At 41.4% G+C, this 15,520-nt stretch overlaps 1 protein-coding gene across 1 annotated transcript in view; it reads right to left on the minus strand.

Moving 5' to 3' along the window:
- The window catches only part of antxr2a (ANTXR cell adhesion molecule 2a), an 83,438-nt gene that overhangs the window by 33,708 nt on the left and 34,210 nt on the right, over window positions 1-15,520 (minus strand). Inside the window, exons 13-16 of the mRNA XM_073466852.1 lie at window positions 10,919-10,969; window positions 10,169-10,258; window positions 8,036-8,203; window positions 7,193-7,273 (exon numbers count right to left, since the gene is read on the minus strand). Of these exons, the coding sequence (XP_073322953.1) occupies window positions 7,193-7,273; window positions 8,036-8,203; window positions 10,169-10,258; window positions 10,919-10,969 (390 nt within the window). The remainder of the gene's footprint in view (window positions 1-7,192; window positions 7,274-8,035; window positions 8,204-10,168; window positions 10,259-10,918; window positions 10,970-15,520) is intronic.

Here is a 15,520-nt window from a genome sequence, read left to right on the forward strand (position 1 = left end):
TCTGTATTTAAATCTGATTCAGTGGTGTAGTGAGTTGGGTTTATCTGGTCTTCTACTGATGATATTGTAATTACTCATCCAGCATGTTTCTATGTCAACAGATCAGTAACAGTTTGCTCTTTGAACAGCTGATATGCTGCTTTCTTAAAACTCCAACAACTACAGTTTTATCATCTTTTTAGGTTTTTTTTATGTCGTGTGATTTTGCGCAAATCATAATTCAACAATATGCCTCAAGATAGCAATGCACCAATAATGTGCCCGATCACACCTCATGGGACTAACATTGTTTATTTTTCATGTATTGTTATGTTCAGTTGCAAAGAGTTTAAGTTGTTTTGCTCCTGGTTGTTGTGCACAGATGCTGCCGTAAAGAGCAGCTAAAATTTATACCAAACAGACAGCTAATATGCAACTGTCATGGACAAAAACTAGTAAACAACAACAAGTAAACACGTAAATTTAAAAAGTTGCTGTTTGACAGCTGACTTTGAAATCTTAGGTGTCTGAGTGTAGTTCGACATATCACGGGAAATGTTTACATCTGGTCTACTTTCGCAAAAGCAAAACAGATGACATAACTTATCTAAACTAAGACATATAAACTAACAAACTAAAATACAGAAGATAACTGTAGAAACGACTACTTGTTCAGTATGGATTACAAACTTGAACAGAAATAAATGAATGAACAGAAGTCAGAGCTAGTCTAAAATTATGCCTTTCTTTTGAAAAATGGTAGATAGCATCATAAAGCAGACACGTGTTCAATGGTACAAAATCTGTGGTAAAGCTCTTAAAAAACTACATTTCCCATAATTCAGTTCTTGTTATAAAGATGACATTCAGACCAAAGCTTTTCTCTGTGGCATTTGTGAAGATGATAAACATATTGGAAATTATTTTTCCCCCCTTCAGCCACTCACTCCTCTGCCATCTGCCATTGAGAGAAACTCTGAGAGAAACTTGAGCTCCATTTGCGCTGGAAGAACATTTCCCACAAAATGTGACCCGGTGGCTCACAATGTAAAAATGCAGTGTGGAGGCCAGAGGGAGGCTGCCAATCCTCTCAGACACGGTCTTGTTTGTTTACAGTAATTATAGTCATGTCTCAAAATGAATGTGGCAATTACTGATGACTTACTGATGTTAAAATGCTACATGTAGCACCTTCATGCCAGTCAAATATTCAAACTGAAAGGCAAATATCTTCCAGTCTAATGTTTCACTTGGCTCTATTTCCATGCAAACAGTCACCTCGCAGCACCTCGCAGCATCCTAATTGAGCCCTGAGAAACCGGCAGGCACCAAACCGAGCTGCCGAGGAAGGAGAAAATAAACCAGAGCATGTATTGCTGTGACCTCCAAGGACAGCTCTGCCATGCCATGCCATGCCGTGCCGTGCCAGGCTACGCCAGGCAACCAGACTGTCACCTCTACCCTCTGTGGCCCTCGGCTTATGCCAGCCTTGTCCTCCTCTTTTTCTTTTTTTTTTTTACACCTCATATTACATCCATCCCTTTCTCTCTCTCTCTCCTCCCTCCATCTGACGGGACTCTTCCAGAACAGGTCCGTGGAGTCCCTCTGCTCACAGTCACTTAATTAAAGGCTCCCACAGCACTGTCGACAACGTGACCGACGGCTGTTAAATTAAGACACCGTCGCAGCCGGGGCACCGAGCGCTGGCAGGGTGAAGGAAAGATAAACCAGCTGAGCAAAGAGACACAGTGAGGTGGGCGGCTGCCTCTTCGACTCACATGTGTTCTTTATCTGAACAGTTTATAAGAGGCCTTTTAAGGGGGGCAATTCTACTGTCTTAACCTTCAATCCAGTGTAAAGCTCTGACGATTAATCAATTAGTTGTCAACTATTAAATTATTGGCCAACAATGACAACCGATTAATTGAAAAAAGGTTCTTAAATCTTAACATTTTCTAGTTTCTTTACACCTCTATGACAGTAAAGGGGCCATCTTTGGGCATTTGGGAAAATTGTCATTATTTCTGACGTTTTATAGACAACTTAAGGATGGATTGAGAAAATATTCAACAGAAATCACTAAAAATAAATGTCAGTTGCAGCCCTCATCCAGTCTGCCTCACTTGTTACTTTGTGCAAAGAGATTATGTATATGTAAATTTGCCCTATTATAAAGTTTATTTTAAGATTTTTCCTACTTAGTTAATATTCTTTAAATTAAAAGTACTAATAGTATAATATCATATGCCATAGAGAGGACAAGAGAAATGAGAATTACAAAGAGAGGTGGAAGAATTTCCTTTTTCAGTTTGTTTGAAAGTTTGCAAAGGATGTGCTAAAATGACGTTTGAGATCTTGAGCACTATCCAAGCTGCTAGTGGGAGGATGACACATGCTTCTGTTTTTCTTCTGTGTTTCCACCCAGAGGGATCACCTCATTACTACTTTTTATCTAAAAATTACAAGACTCAAGAAGGAGCTGTCCCCCCCGCAAAACTATGATTGAAAATGTATTTTATAAACTCAACAGCAAATATGCTTCAGCAGTAGTAAAAAGGTCCATTAGATAACACCATTAACCTCCGCACACACCAGCATACTCAGCCCACACGTCCCCCTGGTGAGGAACAGATGAGAGCAAGAGGAACAAATGGAAATCCAACTGGAAATCCACACAGACTCAGAACAACTCTAACGCCTGCTCTCTGTTTTTGGCTTGCCTACTCCTGTGTATCTTTTCCTGTAGGCGGACACAGAGGGTTTAATGTATGGTGATGCATCATTCATTGCACACCTTGTTTGGACATTTTTTGGACAGCTGCTTTTAGAAAACAATACCTAGAGTGTAAAGGTTGGGGGGGGGGAGATTTCTGAGAGGAAAAAAAACACACATGCATGCACACCACCGCCTCTTCAAAAAGAGCCTGAGTGAGCACCAGAATAAGGCCAACCTCCCTTCTCTGTCTCTCTCTGCCACCTTCCTCTACCTGCTGTCCCCAGTCGATCCCCGGCAAAACTTGGCGGCAGATGTTGCTGTGCTAAGTTGGCTCTGAAGTGCCTCCCCGGCTCCCCTGTCTCACCGACAACACAGTCAAACCACATTAGATCTCTTTATTTGTGCCTGGGGCAAGTTCGGCGCTGCAGCTGTGTCCACCCCCGCTCTACCTTTGGTGTTGAAGGCCCGCCGGCGCTAAATGTGAGACCACAAAAAAAAAAAGAAAAAGAGAGAGAGAGAGAGAGAGAGAGAGAGAGAAAAAAAACTGTTTCACTCTCATTTTCTGTCTCTCTGTCTCTCTTCTGCATCTGCTGACAATCCAGCAGTCTGGCTCCGGGCGGCAGCACTGAGGAAGGGAGGGGGGGGGGGGGGGGGATGAGGATGGAAGCTCAGCAAGGAGAGGGTGAGGGTGAGGGGGTGGCATGGACACCAGGGTCCCCGTGCTGAACAGATGTCTGCGACAACCTGCTTCCTTACACCTGTACGAGTCCTTGTAACCCCGCGGATGCAGCCTGCTGAAAAATTCATGACCCTGGAGGTTTCCTGTCCGCCATCAAAGACCACTGCCCTCCCTCCTCTTCTCCCTTGCTGCCTCCCCTCCCTCCACTGCTCCTCTCCTCTCTCTTCTCTCTTCTCCACACCACCGTTGCCCGCTCTGCCATCTACACCTAACCTCCCACCGGACAGTTCAGACTCCTCTCACTTTGATCAAGTCAGGTTTATCTGTTCAACAAATTATCACACGCCTGTCTCATTGAGGGGCAGGCTGGGGAGGGCCAACAATAGTAGCAGAAGTTACTGACTCAACATGAGCTCTAAAGAAGACAAGGAACAATAATAAAAATTTTAAAAAAAGAAATATGACAAAAGAATATATGAACAAAACTGTCAGCTACATAGTTGTACAGTTGGATGCTAATGTTGTAAATCAAAGATTTAAAAGTCCAGGAAAAACTGGACTCCGGGATCAGGTCCAAGTAAAAAACTACTCCAGTGAAATGTGTCCAAAGAAAATCTAATGCCAGTTACTGTATATGATATTGTTAGTACATGGAAACTGTGTTAGTGCCCAAAGCCAAGAAAAAGAGAACACATGCTAGAAATAAAACATAACACTTAAATATCTTGGTAAAGTTGACAATATGTCATGAGACAGTTGTGTTTAATTTTCCACTGTCCAAATTCAAGACTTCTTTTCTTGGACAATAAAACGACAGATCTGCATCAGTATCAGGATTTGGAAACTGATGTCTGAAGTTTCCATATATCCTAGTCTTTGATACTGTATGTAAACCTGCCGTGCCATCTTCACCACTGATATTGATTCTATTGGATGTTAAAATAGTCAGAGATGAATTAAAAATCTACCACTGTCTGAAATTTGTAAAGAAATCTAGGTTGATTGATTTAGATAGATTAATAAGATTAATAATATACACTGAGGCACTCTGAGTTTATTTCAGTAAAGGTTTTGTATGAGTTTAACTGCTGTCGACAGGATCATCTTAGTGACACCTTACAATATATATTGGTGGAGTTGTTACTCTTTTGAGAAGTACTGGAATTACTTAAATCAGACTGAATCAAATTAAATCAGTTTTACAGTACAGTTAATCCAATTTCTAATTAATCTAATTAAAAAGTAAATAAATTGGATTATATCATAACTTAAATCTTCATAAAAATAATTTGCTTTGTTCATTGTGACACTAGGAAGGCAGGAAACATCATTACCCACTTAAAAATAAATGCTTTCTGTTTTCACCAATATTAATTTTCCATTCACTGTCGACTACTGCTCTGTTAAGATGTAACTTCAAACACACACAGCCTCCGTGGCCTCCTGTTTGATTCTCTCCTGTGTCCGCTCTGTACAGTCTTGATCAAAGACTTAAAAGCGGGGTTTGGCGCAGTGATCGGCATGTGAATGAAGTGTGCCAGCGGTGCCAGGGACTCCACTGGCAGCTTTTTCTTCCATGTCCTTTTCCTCCATGTCTATCCTACGAGCTTTGACACAACTGGTGTACTCACCGGTGGGCTTCACTCTCCGTTTTCTACACTTCCAAACTGTTTGCTCGGAGCAACTGAGGTGACCTCTTGTGTGGGAACATCTATCAACTGTCACACAGTGGGAGCTAGAGCCATGATGTTTCCACATTCTGCCTTTTCCTGCTTTAAACTCAGACAGTTGGATGAATATTGTGCAGGGGAATTGTTGTCATTTCTACATGAAAACAGCAGCCTTTCCAAGGATTGTACTGCAGGAAAATATGCATGTTTGGTCAGCTAATTAAAACCCTGCCCACACCATTTAACCTCATAACACAACATAAACCGCAGCAGCCCATTTAACAAATTGTTAACAATTTGTCATGGCAGTAAAACAAACTCATATTGTACTCAAGTCCTTTTTGCCATTACAGAGAGTAGTTTCTTGCACAAAGATACATCTATTGATCAGTTTTGAAACACTCAAAAATGACTGGCCTGCACTGATTTGAAGCTAAAAAGACGTCGAGGTTACATGTAAAAGCTGTTTACAGAACTTCAGTTCTTGAAATGCATTCAATGAAGAGATGTTCAAACATTAGTTATATGCTACCTATACACACACACACACACACACACACACACACACACACACATATATATATATATATATATATACATATATATGTATATATATATATATATATATATATATATAGAGATAGATCAATCAATCTAGTTGGATATCAGGACATCCTCTGAACTGCAATTAATAGTTCAGAAGATGTTGCAGTTTTTTTATGGAGCATCTTTTGGCATTCTGAGCTCTGCTAAACAGCACTGTGACGCCCTGAGTAGCAACTGGCAGGCTCACAGCTGGCCCACTGACTCGGTTTTTTCCATGTTCTTCAGAGCAGCAAACGTTATTCCATTTGAGATGATGCAGTCTGACATCATTCTGTGAACCATTAAAAAACTCTTATGGTTCCTGCTCTGAGAGCACTGTGAAGAGGAAGAGGATCAGAAGTGCCCACCACAGTGGATAAAGTTGCCTGTAGAGCTCCTGTGATATTTTACTTCATTCACAAAGAGAAAATGTTTGAGTGAGTCAGTTGTTGGTCTTCTTTCAGCTTCAAATGTGATTTATTCCTTTCGATGACTATATGAAAAGAGCTAATGTTACCTTGTAACGTTCAAAAAAGAGCTGTATGCAGAATTAAAGTGGGATATCTGCACTGCCTACTGTATAAATGTTTGTTGGGGTGACTTCATAAGAAGAGGCCAAAGAAAACCTGTTTCTTGGCCTGAAATCTGGTCAAGAAAAAAGATTCTTAAATGCTCCATCACGCTACACCAGTCTGCAAACTGATTCTACTCTACTAGATTAGACATATATCTCAGTGTCAACAGCAGATGGTGCGGTTTGTTGGATTGACTGCTGCCTTATAAAGCTAACAACATATCACAACATCTGGGTAACTCGGATATGCTGGCGGTTTGTGTGCAGCGTGCTCTCTTAACCGCCTGCGGGGCGTCAGGTTTCAGTGCGTCGGTTAGTGGAGCCGATGTGTTTCCCCTTCTCCAACTGAGGTTTAGAGAAGTTCAGAGTGTGACCATATTAGGTTGTCGCTGTCATGCTCTCTCTGGTGAGCCTTTGCAGCTGCAGCTCACATCAGCCTGATTAGTTAACAACAACACAATGCTAAAGTTGTGCCAGCAGCTTCCTCTGCTTTGAGGCAGTACACAGATTGTTGAACCTCCATGGCTGCAATAAAACAGTGAGTTCTTAACTGTAGTTATGGTGACTCAAAAGATTTAGGGGGATAAAAATACCCAAATAAGTCATACTGGGGCATCTTGCTTTTACGATAGTCAAAAAACAAGACCATCCAAACTGCTGACTGATGAAGAAATGCTCTATTTATATCCATGAATACAATAAACAGCACAGATGACAACAGATGAGACTTTGACTCACTCCCTTCTGGCTTTAGGTTTGTGCAACTAAAAATCCTTGACACTTTAATGTTGATTTACTGTATCCCACACACACACCCTACAGATAAACACCCACGTACATTTCACTCTTTATCCAATCTTGCATGCCTCTGCATAATTTCTTCATCATGGGTATAATTCAGATTTTAGGGCAAACTGTGAATAAACTTTCCACGGGGGAACGAAAGTGTCAAGAGCTGGAAAATGTCACGGTTCTTTTTACTGACTTACCTTGTCATCAGATGTCGGTCGCATGAGGGAAACTCTGCCATACTGCCGCCTCAGAAGAGCCCACAAAGCGTCCATACGACCCTGACAAAACAGAAAAAATGGGTCTTAAGTTCAGCAACGTGTTTGGTCAGTTTATTTGTGGACATGGTAAGAAAAATAAAATATGTATAATCTAGAAATCAAAAAAACAAGACGAGAAACTGGAGTACTAAAGGTAATTTTTGACTCTGTAACAAAAGCTTTTAGGAGCTTTAAACCGCATCAAATTTCTTTATTCAGCTGAACTTGAATAGAATTGGCTTTCGTATTATCATGTGACCTACATTTCATAACCTCTGTCGAGATTCAAGGATGATCTTGGGGTTAAGATCATGTGTTATCACTTGACTGAAATTTCACACTTAGATTATATAATGACTCCTGAGCTAACTTCATTTGATGAATGAAGACCGTGAGAGGCTGTTAAAAGCTTTAAAGAGCTGGCAAGTGTGATTCAAGGTTTCTTTATTAGTACCTGAGGGTAAATTTGTTGTGCAGATGGGAGATTCTGCATTCCAGAGTTAAAAACAGATTCAGATACAGATTCAAAGCACGTCAAACAAAATACATTTTAAACATGAGACGCCACTGTTCAACAATAGTATTAAAGTATAAGAACTCTGAAGAAGATCATGACAAGGTAAATCTACACACATACACACTCAAAAGCTTAAAATGTTGTGTATGGGTGAAGTCGAGCTTTAAACATAATTTATTAGAAGGAAGAGAAGTGAAAAAGATTAATCCTGAAAGACATGTTCAGTAACATCAGTAGTAGGTGCATGTACAGTATGTGGCACTCACCTTAATGGGAGTGTACCATTTGTTCTCGTTTTGATGGTAGGTCGGGGCAGCCTTGGTGGGACGTTTGATCATCGGCTCCGCATCCTCTTCTGGTACTGACACTACAGCATTCTTGGCTTTCTCCAGCCTGGCTCCCTCCTCAGTCGAGCCTTTCTCACCCCAGCGTACCTGCACAGGTACAAAAAAAAGAAAGAAAAAGAAAAAGAAATACAAAAATAAAAATTGTATTAAATTGGGGGATGGGCAAGACAGATTTAAAAAAAGGAACTGAAGGTGCAGATATGATATGGACATGATATATATTGTGTGGACCAAAGAAAGTCTAGCGGCTACTTTGTGGAAGCTGATGGGAATCAACAATAAAGCAAAAGCAATCCTGACTTTTAGTACTTAAAATGGAAACACAGGATCCTACACTTCCCATAATGCACCTTGAGAGTGTATTTTTACTAGACCCATGCTGCTTCGTCACAGCCATGTCTTTAAACTCCAAAACCCCAATTCGTTACAGTTCTGTTATAAATTTGAAGTCGCCAAACCCAGTATGTGATTAACTTGATGATCACTTTGACATCATGGGCGTGATTTTCTCAGTATTTTCATACATTAAGCAGTAGTCAGTCTGGATAGATAATCAAATTAAGAATTTGTTGCAGCCGTTGATAGAAGCCGTAACCAAAGATCAAAATCTGTTGTGTTATTCATAAACTACTAAATGTGCCAATAAGCAGACAGGAGAGGCCACAAAAACTTTCAGACATTGAGGAGCTAACCTCTACAGGTAGGAACAACATTATGATAGTCTGAAGGGAGTTGCATAACAGCTATCACTATCAGTATATTCATAAGAAAAGGAAATGACCTGAAAACCTGTTTTTGCTTTTATTAATAAGCACATTTACATGTGGTATAATGTGTTATTGTGTGTGTGAGAGAGAGCGTGTGAATGTAGGGCTGTGTGTTAGTTAAGCTGTCCTGCTTTTTAATTGAATTCATCACATCTGTTGCAAGGAGGAGATAAAAAATCCACCGTCACATGAATGGGGAGAGGTGATTAATTAGCGACACACTTTTCAAGCTGTAGGTTAAGCCGTGACAATATAGAACAGCTTTTCAGAATCATCTCTGGGATACATCCCTGGCCTGCCGCATTAAGAAAAGAGAGGGCCGCGATGAATAAAAGATACGTTGTCACCTCAGCCGCCTCAATATGCGTTTGAAATATTGGCAGCGGCAAAGCAATGGAGGTGGAGGTGGTTTTCTCAGTGTGGCGTCTTAAATGTGGATGCAGAGGAGAGGGCAGGTTGATCTTAACAAGCACCTCATTCTCCATCCGCAGGGGGGAAGCTTCAGAAGTGGAGACGGGCCTGTCGGTGGGAATCAACCTGCTGCAAGAAGAAGAGAGCAGCGGGACAGCCGCACTCGCAGCTCGCCAACACTCATGGGAAGGAAGTCGAGAGGTACGAGCTCCCTGATGATGCTGGGAAATCCCTGCAATGCCACTAACTTCCTCGGGGCTGAGAAGCGGTAGGGGGTACAACAGCGAGGGGGGAGGTGGGGAGCTCGCCTTTAAACCTGGATTCCCTTCGGAAGGAGGCGGACAACAAAGGGGCTGCCAAGGTTTGGGAGTTGAGAAGGGGGGAGGTGGAGAGGAGAGGTGGGTGAGGTGGATATGTCAAGTTGACAGCAGCACTCAATCCTTCATTCTGGCGATGACTTGATCCAATCAGGGCTGCACGGCCAAGGACGAGATGGCAGGGCCTGTCATGTCGGAGGCATCAGTGGACTGATGAGGACAGCGGCCTAGTCAGTCCCTCCTCCTGCTGCCTGTGTAACTTGACAAACTTGTGGCTTGTAGAAAAGACTGAATGTCAGCAGTTTTTTCTCAACATGATGCTGGTTTACTGGATAACAGCTGTCACATATGCGTCATTTCCTGCTGTCTAGGATCTTGGAATTCTTTTTCACTGCTTAGATAAGGAGGAGTGCCCGAGTGTATTAAAATATGCTGCTAAAATCAATTCAAATCGAGAGAACTTTACAGAGATTCATGTGTCAAAAGTAATAGATATGCGATATGACTGCAGTGAAAGTGTTTCATTCATGATTGGGGGATGATGGTTAGGCTCTGACCTCCATGCGTTTGATCCCTCCAGCTCCTCTTCCTCCGTAGTAGGAGGCGTCCACAGTGGGCCACTTCTTCTTGGGCAGCTGCTCTGGCTCCTTAAAACGACAGGACAATTAAGACACTCACTATCATTAATAGCAGAAGATGTGTTTGCAGTTGGAGCCACACGCAAAATGTATTCTTATTATGTCTATAAACTGCTGCATAGACAAAAGGAAGGTAGTACAGGACTGTGCTACTTTCTTTCAATCCCATTCATCACGATTTGAATGCACTTCCTCTCAACAGGAAAAGCTCATTTACGTAATTTTCTCATGAAGGAAGAGATACCTACATCCTTTTTTCCTGCTAAAGACATCTGTTCTTTCTACATGGTTCAATGAATTTCAGGGACATGATCAACAGAATAATTAGTGGATTTCCTCCAATTATTTCCTTGAGTAATCATCTGCAGATTAATCTAATCTTGAAAGCTCTTAAAATCTAGTGATTGTTGAAGACCAAAACCTGTTTCTGCATATTTTGATGACAGAGTATGAGTCAAATTTTTAGGATGTGATGATATCGTTTTCCAGAAATGGCTTATCCAACATTAAAAAGTTGTGTAAAAACAACAAATCAGCTCAAGTTTTTGCAGCAGCAACTGCTCTAATTGTTTCTTTCTGGATGCTAGGATAGTACACACATTTTAAAACTTTCACTGGCATCAATTGAAATATGCTGGCATTGTGACAACACTATCGTGATGTACTCACAGGTGGTGGTGGACGGGAAGGTGGAGGAGGTGGCGGTGGGTCTTTGATGACCTGGATAAACAGAAAAAGCAAAAGAGCGTCAGCACAAGTCCATCAGGGGACAAAATACAGACACACACAAACACACATGCTCAAACCTTGTCAAGACAAGCGCGGACAAGGCTGACGGAGGTGATTCGTGACAGGTGACTGAGTCAAACAGAGACATCCCTCAGCTCGTCACACAGCGGAGACGCTGCTGCTGCCAGGCTGCTTTGTAACTGCAACTGGCACCCCATCGCCCGGCTGACTACTGATTACAAGGATTCTGCTTGTAAACCAACATCAGGGGCCCCCCGTGCAAAATAAAGAAAAGCTGAAAATCAACTTGTTGACAGGGGAGTCTTTGGGGCGAGCGCCGCTGCCCGTTTAGCTCTTAATTAATTGGATGGGGTTCAGTGCTCCCAAGCAATCCCCCCAATCATAAAGTCCTAAGGAGTTAATTAGCTCCAATGAGATACAGAGGAGGAGGCTTGGGCTCAGCTCCAAGCCCTGTCTCCGTGGAAGATGAGTGGCGGCATACACACAGAAAAAAAGGGAAAAAGCCCACATACATAGTGGCAACACACCTCTCCCACAGCAGAGTGACCAGCCCGGCGGCATTGTTCATGACAACACTGGATGACATGGCACCTGAGGAGCAGGTTGTCCACAATGTGATTCCACTCAAGGACAAGATGCCTCTACTGGGTTTTTCAGATGTGCATTGCAAAGCAAAGAGCAGCCTGACAGTGACATTTGTCAGGTGTCAGTCAGACGCTTCACATACTGATGTCCAACTTTTTACCGCAGGACTGCTGAAGACACCACTGCCACTCATTCCGTCTGTGAGAGCAATCACGCTGGAAAGGTGGAGATTATTCGACTGTGTTTTCAGGTTTCAGGTTTCAGGAGTTGAGAGAGGCGGGCTTTAGCTCCCAAAACACATTAATGTCCTCTCTGTGTTTTCTAAAGATTATGTGGTAAAAGTGACCACCAGCTGCATTTAAAGAGACTCTAATAATTCAGAAATAATCAGAAGACCTTTTACTAAACACCTCAGCTATACATAGGTTCATCTTAAATCACATAAACTATCAAAATTAAAAATATCAACTTTTCTAATCAGTTTGTCTGTTGTTGCCATGATCGTTTTCACCCAACAGATGTGACTTTGTAAGAGGCTCTCGCCGATAAACTGTCCATAGAGTTGACATTTTGTTCAAATAAATTGTTTCGCCATCATGTTTCCAGGAATTAGATGCTTCAAATTGAGGGAAACCACTACGCACATGTCAAAAAAATTTATATTCTGATCAAATGCTTTGGGGCATGTAAACTCACATCTCATCGGATCACTTTATTTAGCATGCATGTACAGTTAAGTTGGAATCGGACTGAAGAAATATTGTCAATATAACTGCAGCTATAGATGCATAGACCCTTATGCTAAGGGGGTGACCCATGGTAAAATAATTTGTTAGTTAATTAATCAGTCAATGGACAAAAAATCAAAAATTAAAGAAGTTGACAAGAAAGGATAGAGTGCTTCCTGTTCACCATTTCACCCAGCTTTTCCCTGTGTTGGTGTGAGACATGGCCTCACTTCTTACAGAGTAGTGGACATTAGCACTACACACAGAGTACACTAGCCGCCCTATAAATACTGTAGATGTAATTACAGTGAGGACATATCTCAACCTGGGGTGTGCAGTAAAGTGGAAAACAGACCTTTGTACATTAGTCATCGCAGACAGATACTTCACTGTCATCACTGGTTATGCATTTGCTAAATTGGTTTTGGAAGGGAAAAAAGAGCAATGTAATTATGGCATATCATAGATCCTAACAGCTGTTTCATTCATTGTTAAGCGCAGGCATACCATCACACTCTCCACATACTGTTGTCATTAGAATAATGAAAAATAATCAATTAGGGTTAATTAATTGCTCTTTGACACACAACTGGCTGTAAGCAAATCCAGTGCAGGTCTACTCCTAACCTCTCCATACGCTGATTAACATCATTTCAGCCACACCTTACGTTGACAGGATTATCTCTTTTTATTAAGTAATTATGCAGCAGATTTCCTGGACATATTGTGGGATAAATAAAGCATTATACAAATGACGGGGCGCTGCTGCTCTTTCCCAGCTACCTGATAGACAGATGTGAAGGAGAGCGCTCAGCGACATAATTAAAAACTAAACCATGGGATACTTAGCCGCCTGACATCAGCCCCAGCGGCTCACCACCGCAGCCACGACACCGGGAGGAATCAGACCGATCAGAGGCTTTTGGGGCATCGTCCCCATATGGCTTTCCGTAACTGTCCAACTGGACTTGATAATCCGTTCATTCCCAACCTCAAGCTCAAACCGTGTTGTGTCAAGCTGTTTTGAGAGGCTTACCATGATGGATCAGTGGCAGGTAGCATATTTAGAAATATAAAAATGATTTGTTCCTTTAACCTTGGACAAATGAACCTGTTTGCAGAAAATAAAAATGGTTCTGAGGGGAAAAGATAAAAGTTCTGCATCAGAGAGCAACGCTGACAACTTCTAACATAAAATAACAAGAGATAATTGGAGATTATTAACATATTAAGCACCAAATGAGTTGAAAATGTGTCCAAAAGTGAATCCAATTCAGTGAATCATTTGTAATTTTGACAAAATGGCGATGTAATTCGAAAGTGCATCTCCGATCTAGAATCCTTTGATATGAACTAAAGGCTACGCCATTCTGAGTTTAATTTCCAAACAAATCATAAACAAAGAAATTACCACTCCACAGCTTGTATGACCTCTCTCCTGGCATCAATCCATGTGGGAGAGAAACAGAGAAGAGAGAGAGAGAGGGATTGTGGGAAAGAGGTTGGGTGTGTGTGTGTGTATGTATGCGTGGCCTCATCCCGACTGCTGAAACCTGGCAGACTGGGGGTTTAAATATTAACAAGCCACACATGGCCCTCCTCTTCTGCCGCGTCCCTCGATGGAAGGCAACAGCAGCTCTCTCCACCAAGACAAACACGTCCACGGCCAGACATGCTGCAGGGGGTTTACATTTTAATGCCTTTGTTGGTTTTCCAAAATATGCTTCCATCTCATCCTGGATGGGCTCCCTTCAGGTCCACAAAGCCAGGTGACGTCTATCATTTAAGGGGCGGTGTGGGTGAGCGGGAACGGAGGTGTGGTGGGGAGGGTGGTTGGCAGTAGTGGAGGGTAAATTTGCCTTTATCAGAACTCAGTAGAAAAAAGAAGAGAAACAGAAAAAGACCAGGGTGCACCATCTGTAGCCCCTCTCTCATAGCCCCAAACGATAATCTGTTGTGGATTTTTGTAAATGGTTAAGTGGGTGAGACCATTTTTCCAAAGGCAATGAGGGCAGGAGGAGTTTACAATCATAGCTTTCATGAATATCCAGCACTAAGGAAAAGTTTAAACAATGGATTAAAGGGGAAAAAAAACTTCCATCAAGTACAATCAAGTTGTTCAAAGAGAAATGATAAAGGAGTGCTCACAACTGAATTGCAGATTCAAGAATCGTTAATTAAACGCAGTCTCGACTTCCACCTTAACAAACAGCCTGTTCACATGGGATCAGTAACACGTGGTGATCTGTGGAGTTAGAGAATAACCTTCCAACCTCCACATTTAAAGAAACACATTTGCACTTACCAACAAAATTCTCTTTAATCACAAGACAATCTGAACTTGAAACTGCAAGACTCTATATTTCGTCATTTCAAGATTTCAATGAGTGATGGGGTCCTATAAGAACAAAATATTTTTTTTCAAAGTTAAAACAGTTTTGTTTATTTCACACGAGATATTTCTGTCTGTGCTGTTTTCCTCTGTGCTTTTCTTATCGGTTTGAAGTGGGCGGAGGTTAGTTAGAAAAACATGTTGTGTTTCTTCTTGTACCAATCCGAGTTTAACAATATGTTGATCAAAATGTTATAACACAGTGGGTTGTTTGCTTGTGTTGCCTGGACAGTCAATCAGATCTTATCAAACCACACCCGCACAGTCCTGACGATAACGACAATATGTTTACAATTGGAAGAGTTCATTGACCTTCATTTGTATGGATGCCAGGAGGTGCTGTTGGTTTCCTCTGATAGGACACGAGAGTTTTTAATCCTATACACCTGTCAAAAACACTTGTTTTGTGTGCAAGAGAATTGTTGAAATTGTTTTATTTTTTTACTTCGAATTTTGTTTAAACATGAATTTGGTAATTTAGATACTTCCTCCATTCTTGATGAAGGGAGGACGGAAGTCAGCAATCATCAAAATAATAATAATTATTATTATTAATATTGTAATAATAATAATAATAATAATAATAATAATAATAAAAATAGGGGGAGGCAGAGGATAAATAAACCAAGGGCCAAAAACAAAGAATAGCTGAAATGAAACACTGACAGGATTAGTAAAAGAAGACTTCTGTGTTTACCAAAACAAAGTAAGTATTTTAAGCTGCAGCATGAACAGATTCGACTGTGATTAAACCATAAGCAATCTCTGTGATTATTATTAATCACTTCAGTCCCCAGGTAGGCCTAAAGTTAGTCC

Source organism: Pagrus major, chromosome 5 (genome assembly GCF_040436345.1).
Source record: "Pagrus major chromosome 5, Pma_NU_1.0".
In the NCBI taxonomy this organism is placed as follows: Eukaryota; Metazoa; Chordata; class Actinopteri; order Spariformes; family Sparidae; genus Pagrus; species Pagrus major.